Genomic DNA, 26,799 nt, shown 5'->3' on the forward strand with positions numbered 1-26,799 from the left:
GAAGGCTGTGGCTTGCCCGTGTCTATCCTCTTGCTTCTCCTGGCTTCAGATGGTAAAGGGGTCTCCCTCTCCCTCTTCTCCGCTGGCGTTGGAGGTGTACTGAGGGCAGCCAGCGCCGCTGCTGCCTCCTTTTCGAGGACACCAGCCTTCTCTTTCTTGCGTTTTGCTCTCTCAGAGCTCCTTGTAGAGGGCCCCTCGTTTTTAGATTCCGGGCTTCCTATAGAAGCCCCTGCTTTGCCCACTTCCGGGCCTCTTGTAGAAGATTCTTTCTTTCCCGATTTTGGGCTTCCTGTAGAAGACCCGGCTTTAGCCACTCCCGGGCTTCCTGTAGAAGCCCCTACTCTGGTAATCTTCAGGCTTCCCATAGGAGACCCTTTCTCTGACTTTAGGCTTCCTGTAGGAGCCTGTTTCTCAACGATTTTCGGGCTTCCTGTAGAAGCCTTGGTCTTTGCTTTTGGGCATCCTGTAGAAGCCTGCTTCTCAATGATCTTCGGGCTTCCTGTAGAAGCCTTCGTTTTTGTTTTTGGGCTTCCTGTAGAAGCCTGTTTTTGCTTTCCTGTAGACACAGGTGTCTCCTCCTCTACTTGCTTGCCTGCCTAAGTTTTGCTTTTTGCTTTGATTGCAGGTGCTGTTGAGGTACTTGGGCTGACGTGGACCACCTCAGCTTTGTCCATTCTGCTTTTCATCCTCTTTTCCCTTGCTGACAAGATTGGTGTGCCACCTTTTTCTTTGTCCTCCTTTTCCTCATGCTTCTTACTTCGTTCTTTCTTCTGTACTGTTGTCGGGGTCTCTTGGCCTTCTTCTTCCTGTTCCTCGCCGCTGGAGGAACCCGTTTCCTCGATCAACATTTTAATGTCTCCATCTTTTGTTAAATTCCGGAAGGATTCCCATCAGAGGGGAACCTTATAAGAATGCAGCGCATCCTCCACAAGAAGCTTGATTAACCCATGTTGGGCTATCTGATCAGGTATGCCCTCTCTTAGCTTTGTAGCACACTCCATTAGAGACTGCAGGAGGTAATAAGGGATGCTCAGTTTTTGTTCTACAGGAAGGTCAATTCGGTGCCTCAATTCAGTGAGCAGCCGAAAGTGATATGCATATACGATGCTGAAACGGCCCTCACAAGTGATATATTTCATGATGTGCAAACTGACTTCATTCCAAGGTGGCAACAGGCTCGTTCTTCGTACCCCATTTTTATCCTCCGAGAATTCTTCCTCAGGTGGGAAGAACTCTTTCTTTGCCTGCTGGCTCAGCTTTCTCTCTTCTTTATCCCACGACAGACCCATAGGAAGTTCTGTGATCCGACTGATGTGTTCTGGGGTGAGCTTGAGGCTTAGACCTCTGAAGTTTACTGTGGCCAGTGTCTGGGATTTAGGCTTCAGAGCCTGCAAGAATTCTTCGGCCACTTCATCATCGTAACCCTGCAGCTTATCACAAAAAGGCATCCATTGTGCTCTGGTGAAGAGCTCTACCACTGCTGGGTTTTCCCTTAGTTTAGTTGAATCAGTGGGTTCCCGTCTTATAAACCCACCCGGCATGATGAACACGGTTGTTTTAATCAAAGGTGGCAAATGCAAAAGAGATTTGGTCTATTAAGACAGAGCATGCATATAATCCACAAAATTCAACACAGTCTACTTCACATCCTGTAGAACGACAACACAGGCACAGCAAATAACAATTCCACCAATATTTTTATGACCCGACTGTGGACGATGGTCTTGCCACTTTTACTAACCAGTTGCATGAAGAGTTCAGGGTTACCTCTTTAATTGGCCACCTTTTTTCGTGAGGCACCCGCTTCCCTGTAGAAGACTGCGTTCTTGTAGACTGCGTTCCTGTAGAACTGCGTTCCTGTAGAACTGTGCTCCTATAGGAGCAGTGCGCAATTCTCGGGGAGGACTGTAGTTGGCCTGCGTTCAAAGTGTGCTTCACCGGCGTTCTGGTAGCCAACAGCTCGGCGTATCAAAGTGCAGAGGAGATCAGAATAGCCACCCGAGTTTGAAGTGTTAGATGATAAATGCATGCGCATGATCTAGCCGATTAGATTTTGAATCGGCGCAATCCGTGGCGCGGGGGATGAGCTGTCCCCGCCGGACCGTTGGGCGACGTCATCCAAAACTCGCCTGCGTATTCACTTGCTGCCGCATTCATTCCCACAGATTTGCCGCCGCCTTTTCTTGTTAAACTCATGCTTCTGACGAGAGTGTTCTCACGTGCATGCCGTTCATTCTCTTTGTCGTGGCCGCCACCCAAACATCCAATTACACTTTAACTAGCCGATGTGGCCAGTCGACTGGCCATACGGCCGCTCAACCATTCAATTTTACGCTATGAAAACGATTTCAAAGTAAGATTCATGCGATTTGATGGAAGGAAGGGTTGAGACACTTACTTGCGTGGCTGCACACGATTTTTCCAGTTCTTGGACGATGGTGAGTGGATCTACCTGCTGCATGCGACTTACACAGACCCAGAGGCTCGTGGTTACAGGCTGCCAACGATGGAGTGGATGTGTTGCTTGCATGCGGCCGCGTTTCATTTCAGATGGCGGTGCTGTGAATGGTATCCACTCGAGCAGGTTGAACTGTTACAGGATTCCCGCGAGGTGTCTCGTAACAGTCCTTTCTCCTTGGGTGCATGCTGCACGACGGAGGTTCTGGCCTTTCAATCACGTTCCCGGAGCTCTTGATGCCTGCGGTATGAGATCCCAGCATTTGTTAAACTTTGAAAATGGCTCTTCCCGCGAGAACTCATCGATCTTCTTTGTTGGTGCAGGGAACTTGGTCGCATGTCGACAAGGATGGTGGAGCAAGGTGACAGCAATGTGCAAAGGTGCTAACAGAGGCTTGCATGCATCCAAACCAATCCATAGTCGCTAAATCTCCTTTTAAGATGAATTCTGGCCGTCCAAAACTCCTATAGGAAGTTTCCTGTAGAACACAGAGCTTCTTGTAGAAAGTTCGGCCTTCCTGTAGAAAGACTGTACTTTCCTGTAGAAAATCCACGCCTTCCTGTAGAAAGACTGCATCTTCCTGTAGAAAGACTGCATCTTCCTGTAGAAGATTCAAACCATGATAAAATTGCACATACCTTGAAAAAACATGGGTACCCTTGGAGGAGGTGCTGGTGAGGTTCCTTGACAGCATGATAAGGACCCTGGGCTTTGAGTTGAAGGCTTCCTCTCCTCCATAGAACATCTGCAACTTGCATGCAATTTTACCATATGTTGCTTATTGTTTTTTTTTTTTGAAAGATAACAGGGGCGCCTCAAAGAGGTTTTCACCCGTGCCATCTGCCCTGAGCGCCTCAGAAAGGTTTTCACTCAAGGATCTTTTGCAAACCTTTTTTCTTCTTTTTTTCTGAAAGACAATAGGGGCGCCTCAATGAGGTTTTCACCCCTACTACCTGCCTTGGGCGCCTCAGAGAGGTTTTCACCCAAGGATCTTTATTATTTTCCTTTTTTTTTTTTTTTTTTTATGTCCTTCAGGGTATGCCAAAAGCAGAGGCAGAACCCTTCTCTATGACCAATACAGATTTCTCCATAGTCTTGATGAACTCTTGTCTTGAGAGAGGTCTCCTGTAGATCTTCAACCGATGCCCATTGACAAGCATGGGAATGGATTCCTCATCAATGGTTCGAATGAGGACAGATCCATTGTCATGGCATTTCTCCACTGCATATGGTCCTAGCCATCTGGTTCTCAGCTTCCCCTTGAAATCTTTGTATCTGGAATCATACAACAAAGCCCAATCTCCCGGCTGAAATTGCTTGTCATGGAGATGTTGGTCATGCCACACCTTTCTCTGAAGTTGAACCACTTCTGAGTGAAGGAGGGCCTGCATTCGGTGCTCATCCAGGCCATTCAGCTGCAGTAGCCTTTCTTGTTGTGCATGGCTGAGATCTAGGTCCAGCTGAGCTGCCATCCTCAAGGTGTTGTATTCAAACTCAATGGACAGCAAAGCTTTCTTCCCATAGACCAGCTCATATGGTGTGAAGCCGGTGGTGGTCTTCCAAGTGGTGTTGTAAGCCCATGTGGCTTCAACCAGGCGATCTGCCCAGTCCTTTCTGCTGCTGCTCACCACCTTAGTCAAGATCCCTTCTAATGCTCTATTGGTGACTTCCACCTGCCCATTTGCTTGAGGGTGATAAGGGGTGGAAGTCCTATGCTTGATCTTGTGATGAGCTAGTAGATCTTCAACCAGGTTGGAGGTGAACTGGCTCCCTTGATCGGTGACCAGCTCTCTTGGATAGCCAAACTTATAGAAGATGTTTTCTCTTAGGAACTCGGCCACCTTTTCTTCTGTTGCTGCTTTGATTGCTTTGGTCTCTGCCCACTTTGTCAAATAGTCAGTACACACAATGATGTAAGACCTTTGCCTCGAAGAGGGGTTGATTGGGCCCACAAAGTCCATGCCCCACTTCTCAAATGGCTCAAGAGTCACTTGAGGTTGGAGAGGCATCTCATCCCTTTGGGTCGGTTTCCCCATTCTTTGGCATTGGTCACACTGACTGACATATCTTCTGACATCTTGATGGAGTGTGGGCCAATAGTAGCCTGCCTGCAGGATTTTGAAGGCAGTGCTCTTTGCTGCAAAATGTCCTCCACAAGGCCCATCATGACAAGTGAGGAGGATATCAAAGACTTCCTCCTCCCTCACACAACGCATTAAGATCTGATCGGGGCCAAGCTTGAACAGATTGCCCCCGATCCAAGTAAATGAGGCACTTTTTCTGATGATTCTGCTCTTCTCCCTGGAAGATAGGTGTGGAGGGAACTGTGCTGAAACAAGATAGTTTGCTATATCAGCAAACCATGGAGAGAGTACTGAAATAGAAAACAGATGTTCATCGGGCATCTGGTCATCCACTGTTCCATCCTCATCTGCAGACAAATCCAATCTAGATAAAAATTCAGCAACAACATTTTCTCTACCTGGTTTGTCAACAATGGTCAAATCAAACTGCTGCAATAAAAGTAACCATCTAATAATGCGAGCATTCACATCTGGCTTATTCATTAAATATCTAATTGCAGCATGGTCAGTATGTACAAAGGTCTGGTAACCGGTAATATAATGTCGGAATTTGTTCAGTGCATGGACCACAACTAAGAATTCTTTCTTGGTTACAGTGTAATTCAGCCCAGCTTTGGACAAGTTTTTGCTAACAAAGTAAATGGCATATGGAAGTTTTTGCTCAACTTGTCCTAAAGCTGCACCTATGGCTTTGTTCGAGGCATCAGTGTGGATGTGGAAAGGTAGGGCCCAGTTTGGACCTCTCAGGATTGGAGCTGACACCAACTTGTCCTTCAATTCATTTAAAGCCCTTTGACAATCGTCAGTCCATTTAAACTCCACATCTTTTGCCAACAGACCAAACAATGGCGAGGCTAACTTGCTGAAATCTTTAATGAATCTCCGGTAGTATCCTGCTAATCCCAAGAAACTCCGGACATCCCTAACCTTTTGAGGAGGTGGAACCCTCTTGATGAGAGCAATTTTGTTAGGATCCACCTGCAATCCTTGGCAAGAAATGGTATGGCCTAGCACGGTCCCTTCAGTCATTAGGAATTCACATTTTTCAGGACTAAGGGACAAGTTCATCTCGGTGCATTTAGTTAGGACTTTTCCCAGGTTGGACAATGCTTCCTGGAAGTTGGCCCCGTAAGGAGTAAAGTCATCCATATAGATTTCTACTGCATCATGGACCAGCTCCGAGAAGATGCTCAAGACAGCTCTCTGAAAGGTAGCAGGAGCATTGCATAGCCCAAAGGGAAGGACTCGATAGGCAAAGGTACCCCAAGGACAAGTGAAGGTGGTCTTATCTTGGTCTTCCGGGCTGATTTGGATTTGGTTGTACCCGCTAAACCCATCCAGGAAAGAGAAGAACTTCTTTCCTGCCAGTCCATCCAACACTTGATCTATGAAAGGTAGAGGGAAATGGTCTTTCTTGGTAGCTTTGTTCAGTTCTCGGTAATCCACACAGATTCTCCACTTCCCATTTTTCTTGGGAACCAACACTAGAGGGGACACCCATTCACTATCTGAGATGGGGTAGATGAATCCGGCATCCAACAGTTTTTGCAATTCTTCCTTGACAATGTCCTTAAGGGCTGGATTCATTCTCCTCTGAGGTTGCCTAACCGGTTTACAATCCTCTTTGATGTATATATGATGGGTACAGACCGAATGATGGACTCCTTTCATTTCCTTATAGCTCCAAGCAAAAGCATCTAGGTGGTTGGCCAACAGACTACACAGCTCCTTTTCCTGGGAAGGAGATAGGGAGGAGCTGATCTTCAATGCTTTCTCAGGGCCAAACTCCACATTCTTGACTCTGGGAGTAACAGGGTTGGTTGTACAAAGGTCCACTAAGGTGCTAGCTTGGGCATCCTCCACCAATTTCTCTAAGGGTAGTGCACTGGAAGGTGGATTCTGGATCAGGGTCTCGATCAAGTCATCCTCGGTTGGGGGGTCTCTTCTAGTGGTTTCTAAGGTGCACAGAGGTGCTGAGTACACCTCGTCTTCCTCTCCTTCTTCCAACCAGAGTGGTAAGTCATGCTCTAAGGAGGGTTGGGCAGGAGGGTATAGGACTAGCTGCTTGGACATAGGACCATTTTTGATGGTCATGTTTCCTGCACGACAACTTATGTAAGCATCTGTAGTAGCTAACCAAGGCCTTCCCAAAATGAGAGGATATCCAGTAAGCTTTGCCTTTGGTTGCAGAACCAGGAAGTCTGCAGGGTATTCCCAAGAAGCAATAGAGACCAAGACATCCTCCACAATCCCTTCGGGAGTCACGGTGGACCGATCTGCTAATTGCAGTACTGTCGAGGTCTTCCTCAAGGAACCCTGAAGATTAAGCTTAAGCATGGTATCCCTGGTCATCACATTAATGGTAGCCCCCAGATCAATCAAGGTGTGAGGTATAATGGTGCCATTGATGTGAACATCTACTACAGGACTTCCAGGATCTAGGTACTTTGGGCAGATGACTTGTCCTAACATAAGGTCAGACAGTTGTCTTATGACATTGATAGTTGAGGCATCTTTCTTCCGTCTGCCTGGGTGTTTGAAACACTTCTCCTTAACCAGTTTGTTGTATATTGGCACATCCTTGATGGCTTGGAGAAGTGGTATTTTTACACACAACTGCTTGAGCTCACCCAGAAGCTCATCCTCCTCTGGGTTGGGTTGTGTGGTGGCTGTTAGTCTCTCAGGAAAGGGTGGAATAGCCTTTGGTTCACTTTCCTATTTATCTTCCTCATCCTCTGGGGGAGGAGGTTGGCGATCTGGTAGAGTCTTCCCAGATCGAAGATTGATCTCCTGGATCTCCACAGCATAGGTAGGGCATGAGGTCTCCCCAGTGTATACCTGCTGGGCTTGTCTATTGTTGTGGTTCGGGTTCGGTTGAGCAGGCATTTGAGGTTGCCTTGGAGGAGCAGGAGGTAATGGCTGAGGTTGAACTGGTGGTGGAGGCAAGATGGCAGGAGGAGTGTTGTATTGGGGCCTCCACCCCGACTGAGGTGCATTCCATTGAGGCTGTGGCTAGGCATGTGAGTGATATGAATGAGAAGTAGGTTGAGTGGGGTACTGAGGTGGATAAGACCATGGAGGAGGCATAGACCATGAAGGATGAGCAGGGGGACCCCAGGAAGGCATAGGAGTCGATTGGATGGGGCTGTAATAAGCTTGAGATGCCCCTTGCATCCCCTGCTGATAAGGTCTAGATCCCTGTGGCCTCCTTTGGTTAAGGTAATAGAGAGGCTCTGTGGGAGCTTCTGTCCCTTGGTACATGGCTTTAAACCGAGGTAAGGTTGGACACTGATTTCTGGGATGGTCCTCCTCACAAACGAAACACACTTCAACTGAATGTAATGGACATTCGTTCTTAGGGTGTCTCCTTGTGCACCTAGGGCAGAAGACAGCCAAGGCTCTCTCAGCTTCTTCTTTCTTTTGCTGAATCCTAAATGTGTCAAGCTGCATGGCAATGGTCTGTCTCACCTCACTCTTAAGATCTTCTAATTGATTTGCAAGCTCATGTTTGGAGAAAGGGACACTAGTTGAGAGGTGGTTTCCTCTACCTCGTTTCCGAGCTGCCCTGGAGTGGTTTCTAAACACAGTCTTGATGTCCTCATAAGGCAGTTAGTAAATGTCCCCCCTAGCTAACATGTGAAGGGTATCTAAGAGGTCTTCAGGGACTCCTCGGAGCAGGACCAACTTGAGGGATTCAGGGTCAAGTGTGCACCTGGCCCGCTTATAGCTTAGTTGGAACCTCTCCTCATAATCCTCTAAGGACTCATCATTTCCCATGGTCATCCGAAAGATCTCCCCCTTTGTTTCCTTGGACCTACAGTAATCCCGGTACTTGGTGTTGAAAGCTTGCTGCATCTGAGCCCAAGTGGTGATACTATTCCCAGGTAAGCCCATGAACCAGCGTAGTGCTGCATCCTTAAGAGTGGAAGGGAAAAGTTTCAACTTTTGCTCATCTTCAGTATAGTCATAGGTTCTACAAAGGACAACAAACTCAAACAAGAAGGTATCCGGATCTTCAGTGGTCAGCCCATGGAAGTGAGGTAAGGCGGAGGGGCTAATGTTCTTCATTTTCATCTCTCCATTGGTCTCTCGGATGGGAAAGGCACCTTCTATTCTCTCATCTTCTCCTCTATTGTCAGCCATAGCTTCAGATGGAGTGGTCTCTAACTCTTCTTCTACTATAGGATCTTTGGATATCTCAGGATGTTCACCTATAGGTTCTTCTGGGTCACTGTCACCAAAGAAGAGAGAAGGGTGACTCAGTGATGTGGTGGGGGTGTTTGGTAGGAATTTGCCTGATCTATCTCGGTTCCTACGAGGCATGAAATGGAAAAGACTTTCTTTTTCTTTTGATTGCTTTTGCTTTGCTTTTCTTTTTGGTACCTGCAAAACTGAGATAGATTGATCTACAACTAACTATGAAAGATGCAGAATTAAACTGAAAGCAGGAAAGAACTAATCTACTTTGCTCAAATGAAATTGCAAGAATGGAAATGCTAATCTACGCTTGCAGAAAGGAAATGCTAATCTATGAAAGCAGGAAATATTAATCTATGAAAGCAGGAAATATCTATGCTACTTTTGCAGAATGGAAATGAAGTAAACTACTTAGCAGAAGGCGAGAGTAAGAAAGTAGAAGAAAAGCAACAATTACTAATACTCTGACGCTTCCCCGGCAACGGCGCCAAAAACATGGTGAGCTCCAGTATTGTAGCAATAATGCTACAACTCCTGGGGCTTCCTGTCTCTCATTTTATCAACCCGGTAGTTCGTACAAACTTGGAAGCGACGGTGCTGTATGCACAAGTACTAGCTCTTGTCGCAGCTGTCACTTGGTCAGCTGGCACAAGTCCGCTAGGGCTCAAGCCAACTTCTATAGGCTCTCAGAAGAAGCTTGTTAAATGATGGACGAAAGCTAGCTCAAAGAAAACTAATCTACTTGGCAAAAATGAACTGAAAGCAAACCAAAGCATGGAAACCCTAGGAAACCCTAATCTGACTAGTCTAACCTCTATGATGCAAAAATGTAAATGAATCTTCTACCAATGATGCCATTACCTCTAGGAAGTGCAATTACATGAATCTAAGCTACTTGCATCTGAAAAGACATGTTTTTGTATTTTTTTCTTAAGTGAATGGAGTGATTGTGATTTTGTTCTTATTAGGGTTTGGTTGTGCAGAGGTGGTGCAGAAGGAAGGAAAGCTTGGGAAAGGTTGGGGAGGCTAGGAGAGGTCCCAAGAGATCCTTAACATCAGTCCACAGAGGTTCCTCACATTCAGAGGCTCAGCAACCGAGTGAGTGGCCTCCTACAGGATGTCTGCAGGGGATTCTACAGGAAACTCAGGGAATCCTACAGGAAGTCTGTGCAATTCTACAGGATGTTTGGCCGTGGAAGTTTTGGGAGATGGTGAAGTGTTGGAGTGGTGTGGGAGGATAGGTGAGATGGAGATGGAGCTGGTGATGGCTCAGGAGCAGAGGAATAGGATGGAGAAAGAGTGTATGAAGTCGGTTGGTGGATGGAGGGCTTAGAACAACGAAAAGTCAAGAAAATGAGACTACGTGGGGAATGGAGGCTAAATGAGCTGAACAGAGGTCAAGGATGTGGCTTTAGGAGTGGTCAAGATGAAGAAGACGGAGAGAGAATGATGTGGAGCAGTGTAAATAAAACAAATTGCTTATGCCTGTAACCAAAACGAGAACTCACTAACCTATGCTACCTGTGCTATAAACTCAAATGAACAGCAATGTAAATTGTGAAGAGAAGTGTGCATGAAGCTGTGATGAAAGCGTATGACTCAAGATTGAAGTGCATGGAAAGATCTATCATAACCGTGACTGTGTTGCAGCGTTCATAGAAGTAAAGGACTGCGTTTCTTTTTGGTGGTTGGTTATGGACTGCACCCCAATCCCTAAGAGAGATGGCAGTGAGCCTTAACAACCTTTTGCTGGAGCTCCAATAGATTATATCTATCCTCTTCTAACCTAAGCAACTGGAAACAAATTCACCATAAACGAATCCTATCTAAACTCATGAAAAAGACTAAATTAACAAACTGTAAATTCGAATTGCATGTTAAAGTAAAAACTCAAAGTGCTGGAACGAAATGCAAACAACATTACAACACCGAGGAGATCTATTTCTCTTAGGTTGGGCCCTAACCTGAGAGCTATAGCTCCCTTAGAAAACTCAGAATGAGATCAAAATCTGCCTTCTTTATTCATAACCAAAAATCTGATGTCATGCCAAAACTGGCTTACAAAAAGAACTAACACCGAGCTGTGCTCAAAAACTACAATAGTAACATGAAAGTTTCAACAACCTATCAAAGGCTACAGCCTCTATATTTATGCAAAACGATGATCCAACAGGTGTCCTTGATTTGTGGAGCTCGGCTGTCCAACTGAGGGTTAAACTGCTGATCCTGTAGGACAGTTATGACTGCTGTTCCTGTAGAACAGTTATAACTGCTGTTCCTGTAGAACAGTTGGCTGCCTCTAAGCTTGGTGGGGAGATGGATTGGAGCTCGGAGCTATGGTGGGAATTACGAGGAAGGTCCCCAAGACCGTGGACATCCTCTCCTAAAAACCAGCAGTGTCACCTCATTGTCTCCTTGTCTCCTTTTTCGTGGTCTTTGCTCCCTTTTAATGCCAAAACCTGAAAGCATCATGCATTAGTCACGTAGATAAAATGTCTACCCTTCTTCCTACAAACAACACGAATAAACCAAGAAATGAATGCATAAGCAATAAAAAATGAATGGTTTGAGCAGAGCAAGTAGGCCAAATGAGCCCAAATTATACCAAAAATTGGGGCTCATCAGGAAGATTAATGATGAAATTATTGGGATTGGTCAAAGTATGGGAGGAAAACATTGGGCAATGAAGTCATAGTGAAATCAAATCAGGCTTTCAAAATAGTTAAGAGGGAGTAAATATGAGAAGCAAGACAGTCAACTATTATTAGACTTACAATGTGCAAGAATAATAGATGGAAAGGTTTTATTCAGTCACAATAGAGCATATAAAGATGAATTTTTTATTTAATATATCATACTGAACATATGAACATCAAGACATAATAGTTATAGAGCATGTAATATGAATTCCATATCAGTGACAAACTTGAAAAGGTAGAAATAAAACTAGAAAATAGACTGCAATAAATGACAGATGAATCTCTGGATAATATTCTTGTACCTCTGCTTCAAAATACTTTCATTAACTTCTCAAAAAAATCTGCAATACACAGTTTCATTTCCCAAAAATCGAACCCCCAGTCTATTTTCCATAATAGCTTTATAGAAAAGTATTTACAACTACTTCATATTTCCAGGAAAACTTAACTATAATGTAACTTTAGGCAATAGATCCTATCTTTAATCTAATTAAATACATATTTACAAAAATAAGGTTTGGCTCGTTGTCTCTTTATGATAGATAAAACCTGGATAACCAAAATGAAACTGTAGCTGAAAGAATTGTTGAGGATGAGATAGAAAACATATTATTGATCCTCTGTCACAAAATATGGAAAATACCTAGTTTCATGCCTTGTAATCTGGGTCCCACTTCATCCTTTGACAAATAATCTTATGTTGACAAGTTTTTTTCCACCTGTCGATTTGGTGCCTAAGTCAAATTGATGAGGTCGCTCATCAACAGTAGTTCATGAGATTTTTTTGGAGAAATCATGTTATGCAACCAGGTCACAAAATAGAAGAAGAGATAGATCAACGACTTCAAAATCAGCCTCTTCGAGGGGGCAACATCCTTTACATTACACAAATGAACAATTACTGAATGATTCAAATGAAAAAACCTCCTTTCTATATATAGGAGTCTAAGGGGTCACAATATAATTAGAGCCGACATAACAATAATAATGTAAGGACACAACAATAACAATAGTGGGCTTCTATGGGGCACAATAATAACAACATGGGGGCAACATGGGCACAAAAATAACAATAAGGGGCTACGATGACAATAATAATGGGGGAATACACTAGTATTATAGGGACCTAATGTGCCCCTCTCCTTCAAAAAAGTGTTGTCCTCAATGCTTGAGTAGTTCTGGATGCTTTTGTATAAAATTCTGATCCTCCCATGTGGAATATTCAGAGAGTAATTTATTCCACTTGATGAGATACTTTGAAATTGATCGATTTTGTAGTTGTGGATTCCTTGTTTCTGTGACTGCTTCAGGTTCCAATATGATTTTTCCTTCCTCATCAAGTTTTGGCAATATTGTTTGAACTAGGAACTTGTCACCTATAACCTTCTTTAAGCATGAAACATGGAAAACTGGATGCACTCGGGAAGATGCAGGAAGCTCCAATTTGTATGCCATAGTACCAATCTTTTGCAGCACCTTGTACATGCCATAATACTTTGGTGATAATTTATTATCCTTCTTAGCTTTCTCGAGGGACATTTGTTTGTATGGTTGTAGTATTAGAAATACCCAATCACCTACACCTAAACTTCTTTCGTTGTGGTGTTGATATGCTTGTTGTTTCATTCTATTCTGCGCCAAAGTGAGGTTATCCTTTAAGAGTTGGAGAACTTGTTGTTGATGCTCGATGTCATCTTCCACTGCTTGAACCTTAGAATTTTCTCTTAAAGAGATGTGATGGACGATGGAGGATATCCATAAAGTTCCATAAATGGGGTCATTTTTGCTACAATATGGAAGGAAGTGGTGTACCACCATTCAGCCAGTGGCAACCACTTGACCCATTGTGTCTGTTTATCAGATACAAAGCAACGAAAATATCCTTTCAAATATTTGTTCACTATCTCAGTTTGCCCATACCAGCTCACAAATTATAAGAATATATATATATCAACGACTTCAAATTTAGCCTCTTTGAGGGGGAAACATCCTTTACATTACACAAATGAACAATTCTTGGATGATTCAAATGAAAAAACCTCCTTTCTATATATAGGAGTCTAAGGGATCACACTATAATTAGAGCCGACATAACAATAATAATTTAAGGTCACAACAATAAAAATAGTGGGCTTCTATGAGGCACAATAATAACATTATGGGGACAACATGGGCACAACAATAATGATGCATAGCTAGTACTTTAACCCAACAATCATGTAAGGTTAACACTAAACCCCGCTGTATAACCCAGGTTAATGCTTTGATTCTAGGTGATTAATCATTAATATATTACAATGGTTTAAAAAAGAAACCCCTCTCCAACCCAACACCTGATTCTTTTCAATCAATTCTATAAGCGGAGACTTTTCAACTAAATTAATTTTATTAATCGAAATATTCCGCAACCCTTTTCCACGTGGTTTGTGGGAAATCCCAGCGTGAATACCCATAATAGAACTTTATACCATAAATTAAGTGTTGAGCCAACACGTGTCCTCCTCGTTTTAACATTGCAAACAAATTTGTTTACTTTGCGATGACTTAACACTTTTCTCATAAACCTTGCCAATTGCGAAGTTGATTCCGATGCCAAGATCTCCACCGTTGGTTCAGTGCTGATCCAACGACTATCGCGCTTCAACTAGCCTTATAGTTAGTGTTTTGTAATCGCGTGAGATAAGCGGTTTTGGTCCCTCATCCTTGTGCTACGTGGCATCACCATGGTTCATCGCGCACTTCATACAAATACCATTTACCATTTTATTACCCACGCGATATACCACTTACCATAAACGTTGTTGACTGCTAACTTGTGAAGTGTTAAACGATTTAACATGCGATCTGTGCTTTAATCTGAGCCACCCATCCTCCATTTTCAACGATGCGACCTAATCTCCACTGTCCATTCACCTTCATTGATCTCTTCTGAAATCTTTGGAAAGTTTGAAAAACAACCTACGTTCTTTGTTTTAGAAGATAATTCTAAGTCTTCCTTTGTCCATTGTAACAACCACTGCGCTTGCTTCCGCTAATCAATTCATCAATTCAAAAAGACAACTCAGTTTATTACATGTCTGTGCACGGTTTCAAACATTCATTTAAATACTAACTCCGCACAAGAATTCCAAGAGTTTTATCAATGTTGCTCAAACAGAAAGATCACAATATTTCTCAGAATCAGAATCGATACATTTAGGGTTGGATAATACACACTCAGGCATATATCATTTACACATACTCACCTTGTTTTTGGTATTCTTAAAATAAATATTTACATAGAGACAAAAACAATCCTATTCGAATACTATTAGTCTTGCTTTACAAGATCTAGTTACTGGTTCTGGACCAGCCATTCTGCCTCTCTCTTACTCACTCTTGCTCTTACCATCTTCTCGCTTTCTAACCCCTAGCTAGCTTTTTTTATTATTCAAAAATCACAATTTATACAAAAACGGATTCATGAACCAACTTAGTTCAGATCCAACGATCTCTCACTCTCTCCTAAAGTATCTCTCCAACTCCACTCTTTTCTCAAACAGAATCCCAAATTAATCATTTAAAATCCCTTTAATCCTCACTCTTTCCAGGATTACTCATTTGTCTCTAGGATCTCTACATTCACAACATGTTCTTCATAAATAAATTTTCAACTAAAATCCCCTCAACTCAACTAAACTTAGGAAAATAAATAAAATGATTAAGGGAACCCACTCCCTTTAGTAAATTTGAAATAAGAGTCATGGGTCTTATAAGTTTTGAATAATGATCCTGCATCAGACTTCCCAGGTTGAAATAATTCATGGACTCCTGTTCATGAGTCACCCAATTGTTCCTGTTGCAAACTTCGTCATATTTCATCTTCCAATTGGCTGCCTGACCTCTTTCAATTGTAGGTGCATTTACTGCCTTCTCTTTTCCTCCTGGATGCCAAACTTTATGTTGTGGATGTCCTTTTTCTTTGTTGTATTTTTTTTTTTTGCTGAAGCAAGAGACGATCCTTCTATTTCAATAAACCAAAAGTAATGTTACAACATATACAAAAAACCTGACTTCTTCATGGACTCAGGAGATATCAAGGGCATTCTGCCATAGATATGACCCTCCCTTCTACAAAAAGTAATGCTAACCTCTCAAATAATACCTTCGGTTGACCTTTATGATTTTTTAACCCAAAGTAAAACTCCGCTAACCCTCACGTCACTGTCTCGAAAGGCCTGATAGGACTAGCGGCCCCACAAAATAGCACGACCAAATCTGACCGTCGATTCACTCTGCAAAATTGAACGGCTCGGAGAGAAATCGCATTGCCAAGATGCTCACTCATTAATGCGCGATGGAGGGTGGTATTCCTTACCACACCCTTGCCACGTGTTGGGAGCCTAATGGAATCGCTCCCAAAATTCCAATACCACTTACCATTCAAAAGCCATGCGATCACCTGGAAACTGCTTTGCGCCTGGTTTTCCGTTCCGTAAGAGGAATGCCGGAAAATATCCGCTGCTGGAAAGATCCAACTGCCCTTCCCGTGAAAGCATGCTTTGGAACTTGCATCGAAGACTGCCGCTGACTGTATATTGATCCCTGTGTTGCAATTCGAAGGAAAAAGGAGACTGGTCAATTTACACCAGGGTATTATGTGACCGCTCTAAGCTTGCCTTTCTTCAAGGTACCAACCGGAGTAATGTGATTGAACTTGCTTAGAAAGCTTCATTCCGTACCTTTCCCTCTGGCCCAATGTCTAAAAATTTCTCTGTCCTCTACCGCTTGTTCATTGTAGAGAGCTTTTAATCTGCTTTGAGGCGTCTCCTTCCACTTCATCTCAATCCTGAAATCTGAATTCATCACTCCTTGGTTGGCTAGTATATCTGCTAGTTTATTGGCTTTTCGTCGAACATGGTTGAAGCTAACAGTTCGAAGACTCAGGAGATGTTTTTGAATTCTTTGGTACACTTGTATTAGTCTCCAGTGTTTTGAGACCTTCTCCGGCACTGTTCCACAACTGATTCTCTTAACCGCGTTAATGGAGATCTCTGAGTCTGCTTCTATAATGACATTTGAGCTATGATTTAGTTTTAGAAGCTCTAGACATTGTTCCAATGCCATTAATTCAGCCATATTGTTGGTGGCTTTACCTAAATGGCAGTGGAATGTAAAGATTATGTTTCCTTCTTCATCTCTTAACACCCCTCCATAACCTGCTGTTCCAGGGTTGCATTTTGAAGCCCCATCAATATTGCATTTCAGATAACCTTTCGGTGGAGGATGCCAGAACTCCTTTTCCATTTCCAAATCTCTTTCCTTTCTGCTTAGTCCATGGGGAATGATCTCTTGCATTCCTAGATGCCTGAGAGTTCTCAATTCATTCTTTGTGGGAGGATTCTTGGGATAATTGCGCACAGTGGTGCAAACAGTCTCCTTAATCTGTTTCAAAATCAGATCCATCAGGCGAAGAGGAATAGTTTTTTCTTCCTTGAAAATTCTTTTATTCCTTTCTTTCCAAACATTCCAGATAATGAAGCTTGGCGTAAAGGTCCAGGCCAAATTAAGGAGCTCATTTTCTAAAAAGTTTTCTCTCCACTTGTTTAGGGTATTAATGATACTTCCTTTATCTCTGTCTGTCTGTTGAAAAATGGTGTCAAAAGAATCCCACAGCCATGTGGTGTAGGTGCAGCTGTTGAGAATATGCTCCATTGTCTCCTCTTGAGCTTCACATAGCTGACATCTAGAAGGCCCAATAACACCCCTTTTCCAAATATTGTCCCAAGTTAAGATTTTCTTGTGATGAACTAACCACATGAAAAGCTTGATCTTCATCCACCCTTGGTGGCTCCAAAGTTGTTGCCAGGATTTCGCCGAAACACAGGGATCTAGGTTCAGGATAATTCTTTTTGCTTCCTTAATATTAAAGGTGCCTTCTTTATTGAGGCCCCATCTTAACTGATCCTGCCCATCTGTTACCAAGATCTTCCTTTGTTTTAACATGCTCATGAGTTCCTCTGCTTTTATTTTTATGGAGCTGTCATCTCTGCAGTCTATGCTTCTCCAGTTTCTCCAGTTTCCAGAGTTATGAGGAAGACTCCAGAAATATTTAACTTTGATTAATCCTTGGGAGTCTGTTTCCTGCTTGAGGCTCATAAAGTCCTCTCTTAACAGTGTTGGTTCTTGTTGCCATTTGTCTTCCCAGAAGAGAGCTAGATCTCCTGCTCTGATTTCCCAGAAACTGTTGTTTTGTACTAGGCTTCTATTTTCCCAAGCTTTATTCCAGATGTAAGAGCCTTTTATGTTTCCAGACATTCTTATAAGATCACTTGTTTGCCAGGAGCTTGCATATTTTTCTTTCTAGGTTTTAGCCCATTGAGCTTCTGGTTCTTTAACCCATCTCCACCAGAGCTTGGCTCCTAAAACGTTACTCAGAATCTCCTGATCATCTAAGCCTAGACCTCCGTGACTTTTGGGTTTACAGATTTTATCCCAAGAAACAAGGGCCCATTTCTTCCTTGTTTCCTCCTTGCCCCAAAGGAAGTCTCTCTGGATATTCCTGAATTGCTGTAAGACCCCTTTGGGAGCTGGGAGGGCTGATAAAAAGAAAACAGGGATTGATTGTAGAATGGCCTTTGTCAGAATCAACCTACCCGCTAGGTTCAACGATCTGATAGTCCATTTTTTGACTTTGTCTTGCATCTTGTTGAGCACCAGTTCCCAAATACTTTTGTGTAATGGTCTGGCTGTAAGGGGAATTCCCAAATACTTTGAAGGGAGGGAATCCCTTTGAAAGCCCAGAATTCTGGAGATATTTCTCTAAATTGCAATGTTAGTATTTAAGAAAAAAATATTTGATTTGGAGAGATTAACTTCCATACCTGTAGCCAAGGCAAAGTCATTTAGGATTTGTTTGTACGCTGAAGCTTCTTTAACTGTGGGGATACCTTGCAGCATGGTGTCATCCACAAATTGTTGGTGAGTCATTGCCTGACCGTTCTCTGTTAATTGGAGTCCCTTAATCTTTCCCAAGGCTTTGGCATGTTTAATGGACCTACCCAGTCCTTCCATCATGAGGATAAAGAGAAAAGGAGAGAGTGGGTCTCCCTGCCTAAGGCCTCTAGAAGGAGTGAAGATCTCTGAGGGCGAGCCATTCACCAAAATCGAAAAGCTGGAAGAAGTTACCAGAGCCATAACCCATCTGACCCAGTTGTGATCGAACCCAAAAGCAGTAAGGACCTTCTTGATATAGATCCAGTTCACCTTGTCATACGCTTTGGAAATATCTAATTGCATGATCATACCAACCTGCCTCTTGTTGGTTAGCATGTGAACTACCTCGTGGGCTTGAATAATGTTATTTAGGATTTGTCTGCCTTCCACATAACCAGATTGTTCCCCTGAAATTAAAGAAGGAAGTAGAGGTTTGAGTCTGCTAGCCAAAATCTTGGATATAATTTTGTATACCACATTGCATAAAGCAATGGGTCTGTACTTATCAGCAGTCAGGGATGAATCCTGTTTGGGATCAGGGAGATGAAGGAGGTGTTGAGGGCTTTCAGAATAGTCTTGTTTCTTCTGGAATCCTCCACAACATTCAGAATATCTTGTTTGACAACATTCCAGCAGGCCTTAAAAAAGTCTACATTGAAACCATTTGGTCCTGGAGCTTTGCCATTCTGCATATCTTTGATGACCTCACTGACTTCCTCTTCAGTTACTGGTTTATTCAGGTTAAAATTGTCCTCTCTAGACACCATCTTAGGGATATTTTTTGTAATTTCCTTAATGCATTGCTCTCTGTCTAGATTATTTTCCTTAGTGATGCCTCTGAAATGCTGTACCAACACAACTTCGATATTCTTATGAGAGGTCTGAAGCTCCCCATTCTCATTCAATATCGAAGAGATTCTATTGTGTGCTCTATTGGCCATGGTGGATCTATGGAAAAATCTGGTATTACGTTCACCTTCTTTGAGCCATTGAACTCGAGACTTTTGTCTCCAAAATATTTCCTCTTGTTTGCATAAATTCTCCCATTCTTGGTTGTGTTTATCAGCTTGCTCACTTTTGACTTTATCAAAACCATCAGTGATCAGTGCTTGATTTAGTTCCTGTAGTTTGATTTCCACTGATTTTTTGTTCACAAAAATGTTACCAAAATCCTTCTTGTTCCATTCTTTGAGTCTGAGTTTCATGTGCTGTAGTCTTTTATGTAGGAGGAACATTTTAGTGCCCTGGATCTGCAAATCTTCAGACCACCATTTTTCAATGTTGCTGATGAAATCTGGGTGGGAGAGCCAGATATTCTCAAATCTGAAGGGTCTATTCCTGGGAGAATCGATCCCCTTGATTTCTAATTGAATCGGCCAATGATCAGAGCCTCCAAAGGGGAGAACTCTAGCTGTTATTTCTCTATTTGTGAGCATCAACTCCTCTGAGATAAAAAATCTGTCTAACTTGGAGGTGACCTGGGCCTCACCTCCTCTTTTGTTGTTCCAAGTAAAAAGGCCATTGTGCGTTTCAGAGTCAACCAGTTTCATATCTTCTATGAAGGATTGGAATGCTACAAAATCTTTACTTAGCATTCTGGTACCTCCTTTTTTTTCCGAAAGAGATTTAATCATGTTGAAATCTCCTCCCATGACCCAGGGTATTTCTTCATGTCTACTTCTAAGATCTACCAGGGAGTCAAGAAAAATGAGTTTCTCATCTATTCTTTGAGGACCATAAACATTTGTGACCAGGAAGGTGTCTGAAACCCCCACTGGTTGAATGATTACTGATAAATAATTTCTTGATGCCTCCGCATCTATTATGCTGATTTTTTGGGGGTTCCATAGAGTGAGAATGCCCCCAGCTGTGTTCTCTGCTTTAACTTCTAGAAACTCAAATCTATTAAGCCATTTGCTATGGATTTGTTTTAATTTCTGAATGGAGCATTTTGTTTCCTGAATGAAGATTATGTCTGGTATTGCTAGTTTCATTCTGTTACTTAACATTCTTTGTTTTCTTTTACTACCTAGACCTCTGATATTCCAAGATATGAACTTCATAATTAAAGATTTGTAAAGGAGTAACTGGTTAGATCTTTCATCTTACCCGAATCTATCATTAGCTTTCCACACTCCATCAAGAGCTCATTTTGCTTTTTCCTGCCCCTCTTCTTTCCTGGATTTCTAGTCGCTAATCCTAGAGTTGATTTCATTGTTTTCACACCTCTGTGCTCCTGCTTGTGAATGTTTTTACCTTTATCCAACCCTCTTTCCTGAGTTTTCCATAAAAACAACTGTTGTATTCTGTTGCATTCTTCTTGAGGCAGTGAATCTATTCCTCCTTTGGTTCCCTGCATCAAGAATCCTTCCAGATCCAGGTTTTCCTTATCGAGAATTTCTTGTAGTTCATGATCTTCTAGATCTGTTTCACTTTGGGTCATTTCCTGGTCCATCTCCATTTCTGTTTCACTTATCATTGTCTCTTTTTGAGAACCAATATCTTGATATTGTTTGTTGTCCTCTTCTTTCTCTTTTTCATTAGGACCTTCCTCCTGAGATTGGTTTTCTCTTGTGATTTCTTCATTCTCTTCCAGCACTTGAAACTTGTTTTGACTGACCTTCTGCCCCTCGTTATGTTGTTGCTTTAGCCCCTTTTTTCCTCCTTTTCCTCTACTTGCCACTTTCTGAAAGCTTTCTGAGTCCTTCGTTGTATTAAGTTTACCTTTGTTGTCTGCTTTACTGAGAGGGCAGTCTCTGAACAGATGTCCATGTTCATGGCATCTACGGCATCTGAATGGGATATGCTCGTAGTCCACTGTCTGCACCCACTCCTCATCAAAAACTTCCAAGATAACTTCATCCGGAAGCGCTCCTGATAGATCCATTTCCACACATATCCTTGCAAAGGAGGTATATTTCCCTCTTCTTGTGGCTTCAGAAGCTTTGAAAAAACGTCCTAGTTTATTGCCAATGGCAGCTAGCAATTTAGTTTTCCAATAATCAAGAGGTAGAGAATAGAGCCTTACCCAAACTGGAACCGAAGAGAAAGTCTCCCGCTCTGGGACAAAGTTCATCCTCCAAGGCCTCATATAGAGACTGGCTGCTGCATAAAAGTAGGGTCCTCCTTTGAATATTCTATCTTTATCTTAAATGTTTGAGAACACCACTGTGAAGAATCCTTTTGACCCCAGATGTAGGTCAATGCTTCCTTTGGGTCTCCAGTGATACTTGATCCACATTTGTAAAGCTTTTTCAGTGGGCCATAGTCCCATGAATTTACAGATAATGGCGTAGGTCCCCATGTGTTCCTTGTGCGCCTGCAGAGTAGGATCATTTAATATTACTCTAGGAGTGATTTCTGCTTTTGGTTTGCAAGGTCCCTTTTGTTTTTTGTCTCTTGAACCCTAACTTTTGTCTTCTTCCTCCTTGTCCTTTGTGCTGCTGTTTTCCTTGGTCTTGGTCCCATCTGTCTCCTTTTCATTATTCCTGTTCCTTTCATCCGCAAAACCTTTGTTGTTCACCATCGATGTTTTACCTCTGCTGGCAACAACGTCTTTGTAGGAGGGAGTCGAGCTCCCTCCTCTGCCACCCTCCATTAGAAATGATCCCTGCAATTTTCTGTAACCCTAACTGATCACTTCGGCTCTCCCTGCACTCTCCAAAAATATAATCCGTCCTTTTTCTTTGTTGTCATAAGCATCTCCTTTGCATAATGTTTTGGTGTTGATATCCTGCATAAACAACTCCTGAAACAACATAAATTTATGTTCCTTTGTCTGCTATTGTCTTGTCATCATCTCAATAGAATTGAGCTCCAACTTTATGTATTTTCCACTGTCTTGTACCTGACTGTTCATTCTGATTTCTGACCCAATCACCAGCATCCTCTTCTATCTATAAACCATTTTCTTTATGTTGTCCTGTATATCCTTCCATCTTTCCTTGACTTGTTGACTTTGAAAATTCCTCATGCTCATCACCTTTGTAGTTTTCATCATCCACCTATCCAATATCTTGAGTAGAATCCTCTCAATCTCAAAAGAAGATTGTTTCTTGTTTGATACAAGAACATATAACCTTTCAACCACATACTGTCCATCAGTTGCAAATATTTTAGTTATTGAACCTTGTTCAATTTCCTCCATATTCCTATTAAATTTAACTGAACTGTTCATCCCAATTTTCAATTGCAAATTCAAAATAAACTCTCGATATTCAAATCTTCTTTGGATTAAAAACAAAATCTATTTGTGGACTATACTTTCACATCCTCTGTAATTTTCTTTCTCTTCTGCAATGACTTGGTTAAGAGCTATGCCAACTTTCCTTCCTTCATCCCAAACTTCTGAGTCAACTAGTTGCTTACTCTCATCTTCTTGTTTCCATAAGGAAAACTGACTTTTTGCATTTCCAGAACTTACATACTTATTTATGTTTACTTGTGCAAACATATCTCCAAGAGTAGTTTGTCCTTCATCCTGAAAACCACATTCAACAATTAATAATTCAAAATCAGAAAATACATTACATTCCCCACTAACTCTGCTCCTTAATTTCTCTGATTTATCATTCTTTTGATGCACATATGACATGTCAAACTTGTCATATCCTCCTCCATATTGTCTTGTCTCAAAAAAGTCTTCTTTTATTTTTACTTTACTCTGGATGTTGTCTAGTTTCTTAATTATGTTCTCTTTGGCCTTCCTTCCTTTCACACTTCTTTTCATTCTTCTTGTTTCTTCCCTACAAATATGTAAGCCACTACGTTGCCTTTTCCATGCCCCTTCCTTTTCAACCAAAATCTGCCATTCTCTAATTTTCTTTGTTTCTATACAGGAAACAAAATGACCTTATACAATAGATTTTTCATTCCACTGTAGAGTCCCTTTTACAACAATAAAAATTACTGTCAACACCACGAATATCACCTTCCATTGAACCCCTATTTTTCGCATTGAATATGCATAGTTCATGAAAGCATCCTTTTCTTCATCCTCTGATATTGCATGTCTATTTTCAGTTTGTTGATTACATTAACCTTTACTCTTTTTGGAATTTGTACAAATAACAATGTCTTCAAATTTCTGTTGTGCACTAGCCTCTGGCAACCTATTCCTAAGTTCTTGGTTGTCCTCCTTTCCTCTCCTCTTCATAGCCTTTTCTGGACTAACTGTTCCTCCTTGGGCTGAATTCTCTTTATAAATCTATGTTCTACTATCTTCCATAGTACACTCTTTAGTAAGAGTCCTTTCCATTAATGTTCCACTATGTCCTTCCAAGACAATTTCTTGTCCATTAACTATCAATACAAGTTCATAATTTTTGAATAAAAATTTAAGAGATAATTCCATTACCTCAAGTGTTTGTACTGCACATATACTCTTGTTTGCTCCTGTCTTAAGGTTATATTCATACCTCTTTTCTATTTATCCTTTTGCAATCTGAAATTTCCTTTTGTCTTCAGGCCGTCTGCCATCTTTTTTCCAAGTCTTACTAGATTCATCATCCTCAGCCTCCTTAGTAGTCTTCAACATTTGTCCATCTTTAGTGTATTTGAATACATTTTCAATCAAGAACTGTTCTATTACAACCATCTCTTCTAACAATTTCATTTCTTCAGCAACTTGCATAAACATATCTTCTAAAGGTTGTTCATCACCTGCATACATACACAAATCATTAGTTTAAAAAATACTAGGCTCCTCTTTCTTTGATGTTTCAATCATCACATCTCTCTGCTGATCTGAACTTGTCCAACAGTTCAGAAAATCATTCATAATTCCTTCCTCAACAAGGTAATCTTCTTTCTCAGGTCTATAATAGTCATCTTCCATCTCTAACTCAGCTGCTCTTCTTTCTTCTCTTAATTTTATATACATTCTCCTCTTTATCTGTTTCTGCAACAAATTCCACTTTATCTTATTTCTTTTCATAGTCCAACCATAAATTTGGTTCTTTTCACATTTTTCTAGCAGCATTATTATGGCATCCATACTTGCTTTCAGTTCTGCAATGTCTCTGTCAAATATCTCTTGACTCATCTCCTCTCCTTTGCCATTTTCCTTGGCATCTTTCCTTCTTCCGTTGTGGCTTCTCTTTGAACCCCTATTATGACTATGAGTAGTCATTTCCTCGTTTCTTTATGAGTTCCTCACTCACTATGAGCTGCACTAAGCTTCTGCAACAGCAAGTCCTCCCTACTGTCACTTACCTCACCAATCCCCTCTCTGGACTTGGTCTTTTGGAAAGCATTGGTTCTCTATCTCTGGAACCTCTTGAGCACTCTCTTCTGCTCTCTTTAGGCTTATATCCTCAACTCACCTTCTCTTGAGAATAGTTTAATTGTCCTCCCTGTTCAACCTTCAACCATAATATTTAGGTTCGCTACCATGAACACTGTAGAAATTCCCACTGTATATCACCTGATAATGCAATATACTAAATAAAAATACCAGATCTACTTCTACAACAAACTTGCGGTAGATTAATCGAATTTGAGCAAGATCAAATCGAACACATATAACTAAGAATGAGAAATCAATCACACATGAACACAGAGGAATACTCTGGGGAAAGCCTCAGCTAAAAACCCCGATCTTTGTATTATCATACAAGTGGAAATATGTCCGGATTACACAAATATTTAGCTCACAAGCTATCCAGCTCTCAGTAAAATCCCTCTGCTGCTCATAGACAGTCAAAGGCTTCTCACAAACCTTCTTCTCTGCCCTCCAAACCTCCTATTTCCTTGTGCAGTTTTCCTTGGGGTCCGGTGCTGCCACATGTGTGAATTGGCCTCTTCACACACTCACTAACCTCTGATCTAACTGCGCAATCCTGAAGGAGATAATTCCTTCTGCATGGATGAGTTTCCTATATAGGTAAAATCCTCCAACTGATAGTACACTTGCCCATCATCTGATCTCAACTGGGTCTCTGACTGAACTGACATGCATGAGTTATTTATGAGAGAATATTTAGTTATCTGAAGTGCAGCAGTTACATGCATGCATGCATTAACTAACTGAACTCACAATTAATTCCACAAACTATTGGAACTAATCTAACTGGACTTAACTCAGTTAACTGAGCTAACTAATTACAACTCAATATTACAACTCATCCTTATCTCTTTAACTAAGGGATAAATTCCTCAATTAATGGGATAACTGTTGCATGTCCTTACATAGAATTCATGTTTGATTTTCTACAACTAATTAACTCAAGATGAATTAATTAATTATTTTTCAAACAGATGCTAAGATCAAATTCAAATTTTACTTCTCAATTTTAGTTCAGGGACTAACTAAAATTGGAATCTATCCCGAAATACTATTTATAGCAATGTTGTTTTTAGCACTTCCATTTTTCATTCCTTGTTGCTATGTCCAACACTGGTACCCAAACTACTATTTATAGTAGTGCTATTTTTAGAACTTCTATTTTTAGCATTTCTTGTTGCTATTTTCAACACTCCCTCTCAACAAGTAAGGCATTCAACTCAAACCCGATCCTGAACCTTTGAAATGTTCTGCATGCAACACTTCTCCCAAGTGTTGTTGCTCCAGCAACTCTAGAAACAAAAAATCTCCCAACTTACCTCTCTGTTGGGTTAGAAGAATCCTCTGATGCTGAAGCTTCCTCTGCCGCTGAAAAGTGCTCCCTCTGTGACCTCTAAGCTACTGCAACGTTCCATGCATCTCGCACCGTTGCACAACTCTCTGTGTCATCCTGCACTAGTGCAACACTCCTGTGCCTCTCGCATTGTTGCAGCCTGCTAACTATGCACTGTCTTGGGATTCTTGCACTGTAGCTCTCTTTGCCGCTCCATCCGCATCTGTCTCTACCCACTCAGCCAGTCCTGTTACTCCTCGTTAGGGCTCTTGTAGCAAGGTTTAATCAAAGAGGTTGGGTACCTCAATGATCCTACCCCTATTCCAGCCTTCTTGGGACTGCCACTCCACATCGCCCCATCTCTGACCTGGAGGTATGGATGCATGTGATCCCTCTACCCACTTGGCTCGAAATTCCCCCTATTGGAGGTCTCTGCATGAGTAGATGTCTCTACTCGATCTCCTCTCAGCTTCTCTAGTTGTGGCTGCTCCACAACCTCCTAAAGCCGCTTCACCAATTGTGGCTCCTCCACAATTGTCTTAGACTTTTTCTGGCGCTGCATGTTGAGAGGTAATGTACTCTCCCTCTAAACCACCAAGTCTCCATCAGTTGCCTTGCTCCTCAAGGCTTTGCATGCATCTTGAACCTCAAGAGCATACAGGTTCTTGACTCGTGAACCGATCTGCTTCACCTATCTCGTGGTGATGTGTCTAAGGAAAACCTTTCCCTTACTGAAGACTACATCATAGCCTTTGTCTTCCAACATTGCG

At 41.8% G+C, this 26,799-nt stretch overlaps 1 protein-coding gene across 1 annotated transcript in view; it reads right to left on the minus strand.

Annotated features, from left to right (window-relative positions):
- Positions 1-24,543, minus strand: part of LOC149255315 (uncharacterized) — a 71,610-nt gene extending 47,067 nt beyond the window's left edge. Inside the window, exons 1-4 of the mRNA XM_089455007.1 lie at positions 24,174-24,543; positions 23,977-24,074; positions 22,677-22,893; positions 22,493-22,577 (exon numbers count right to left, since the gene is read on the minus strand). Coding sequence (XP_089311133.1) covers positions 22,493-22,577; positions 22,677-22,893; positions 23,977-24,074; positions 24,174-24,543 — 770 coding nt within the window. The remainder of the gene's footprint in view (positions 1-22,492; positions 22,578-22,676; positions 22,894-23,976; positions 24,075-24,173) is intronic.
- Positions 24,544-26,799: the final 2,256 nt, after the last annotated feature.

This window comes from Pinus tabuliformis, chromosome 7, assembly GCF_031772625.1.
Source record: "Pinus tabuliformis cultivar Carrire ecotype Pingquan chromosome 7, CPIR1, whole genome shotgun sequence".
Classification (NCBI taxonomy): Eukaryota; Viridiplantae; Streptophyta; class Pinopsida; order Pinales; family Pinaceae; genus Pinus; species Pinus tabuliformis.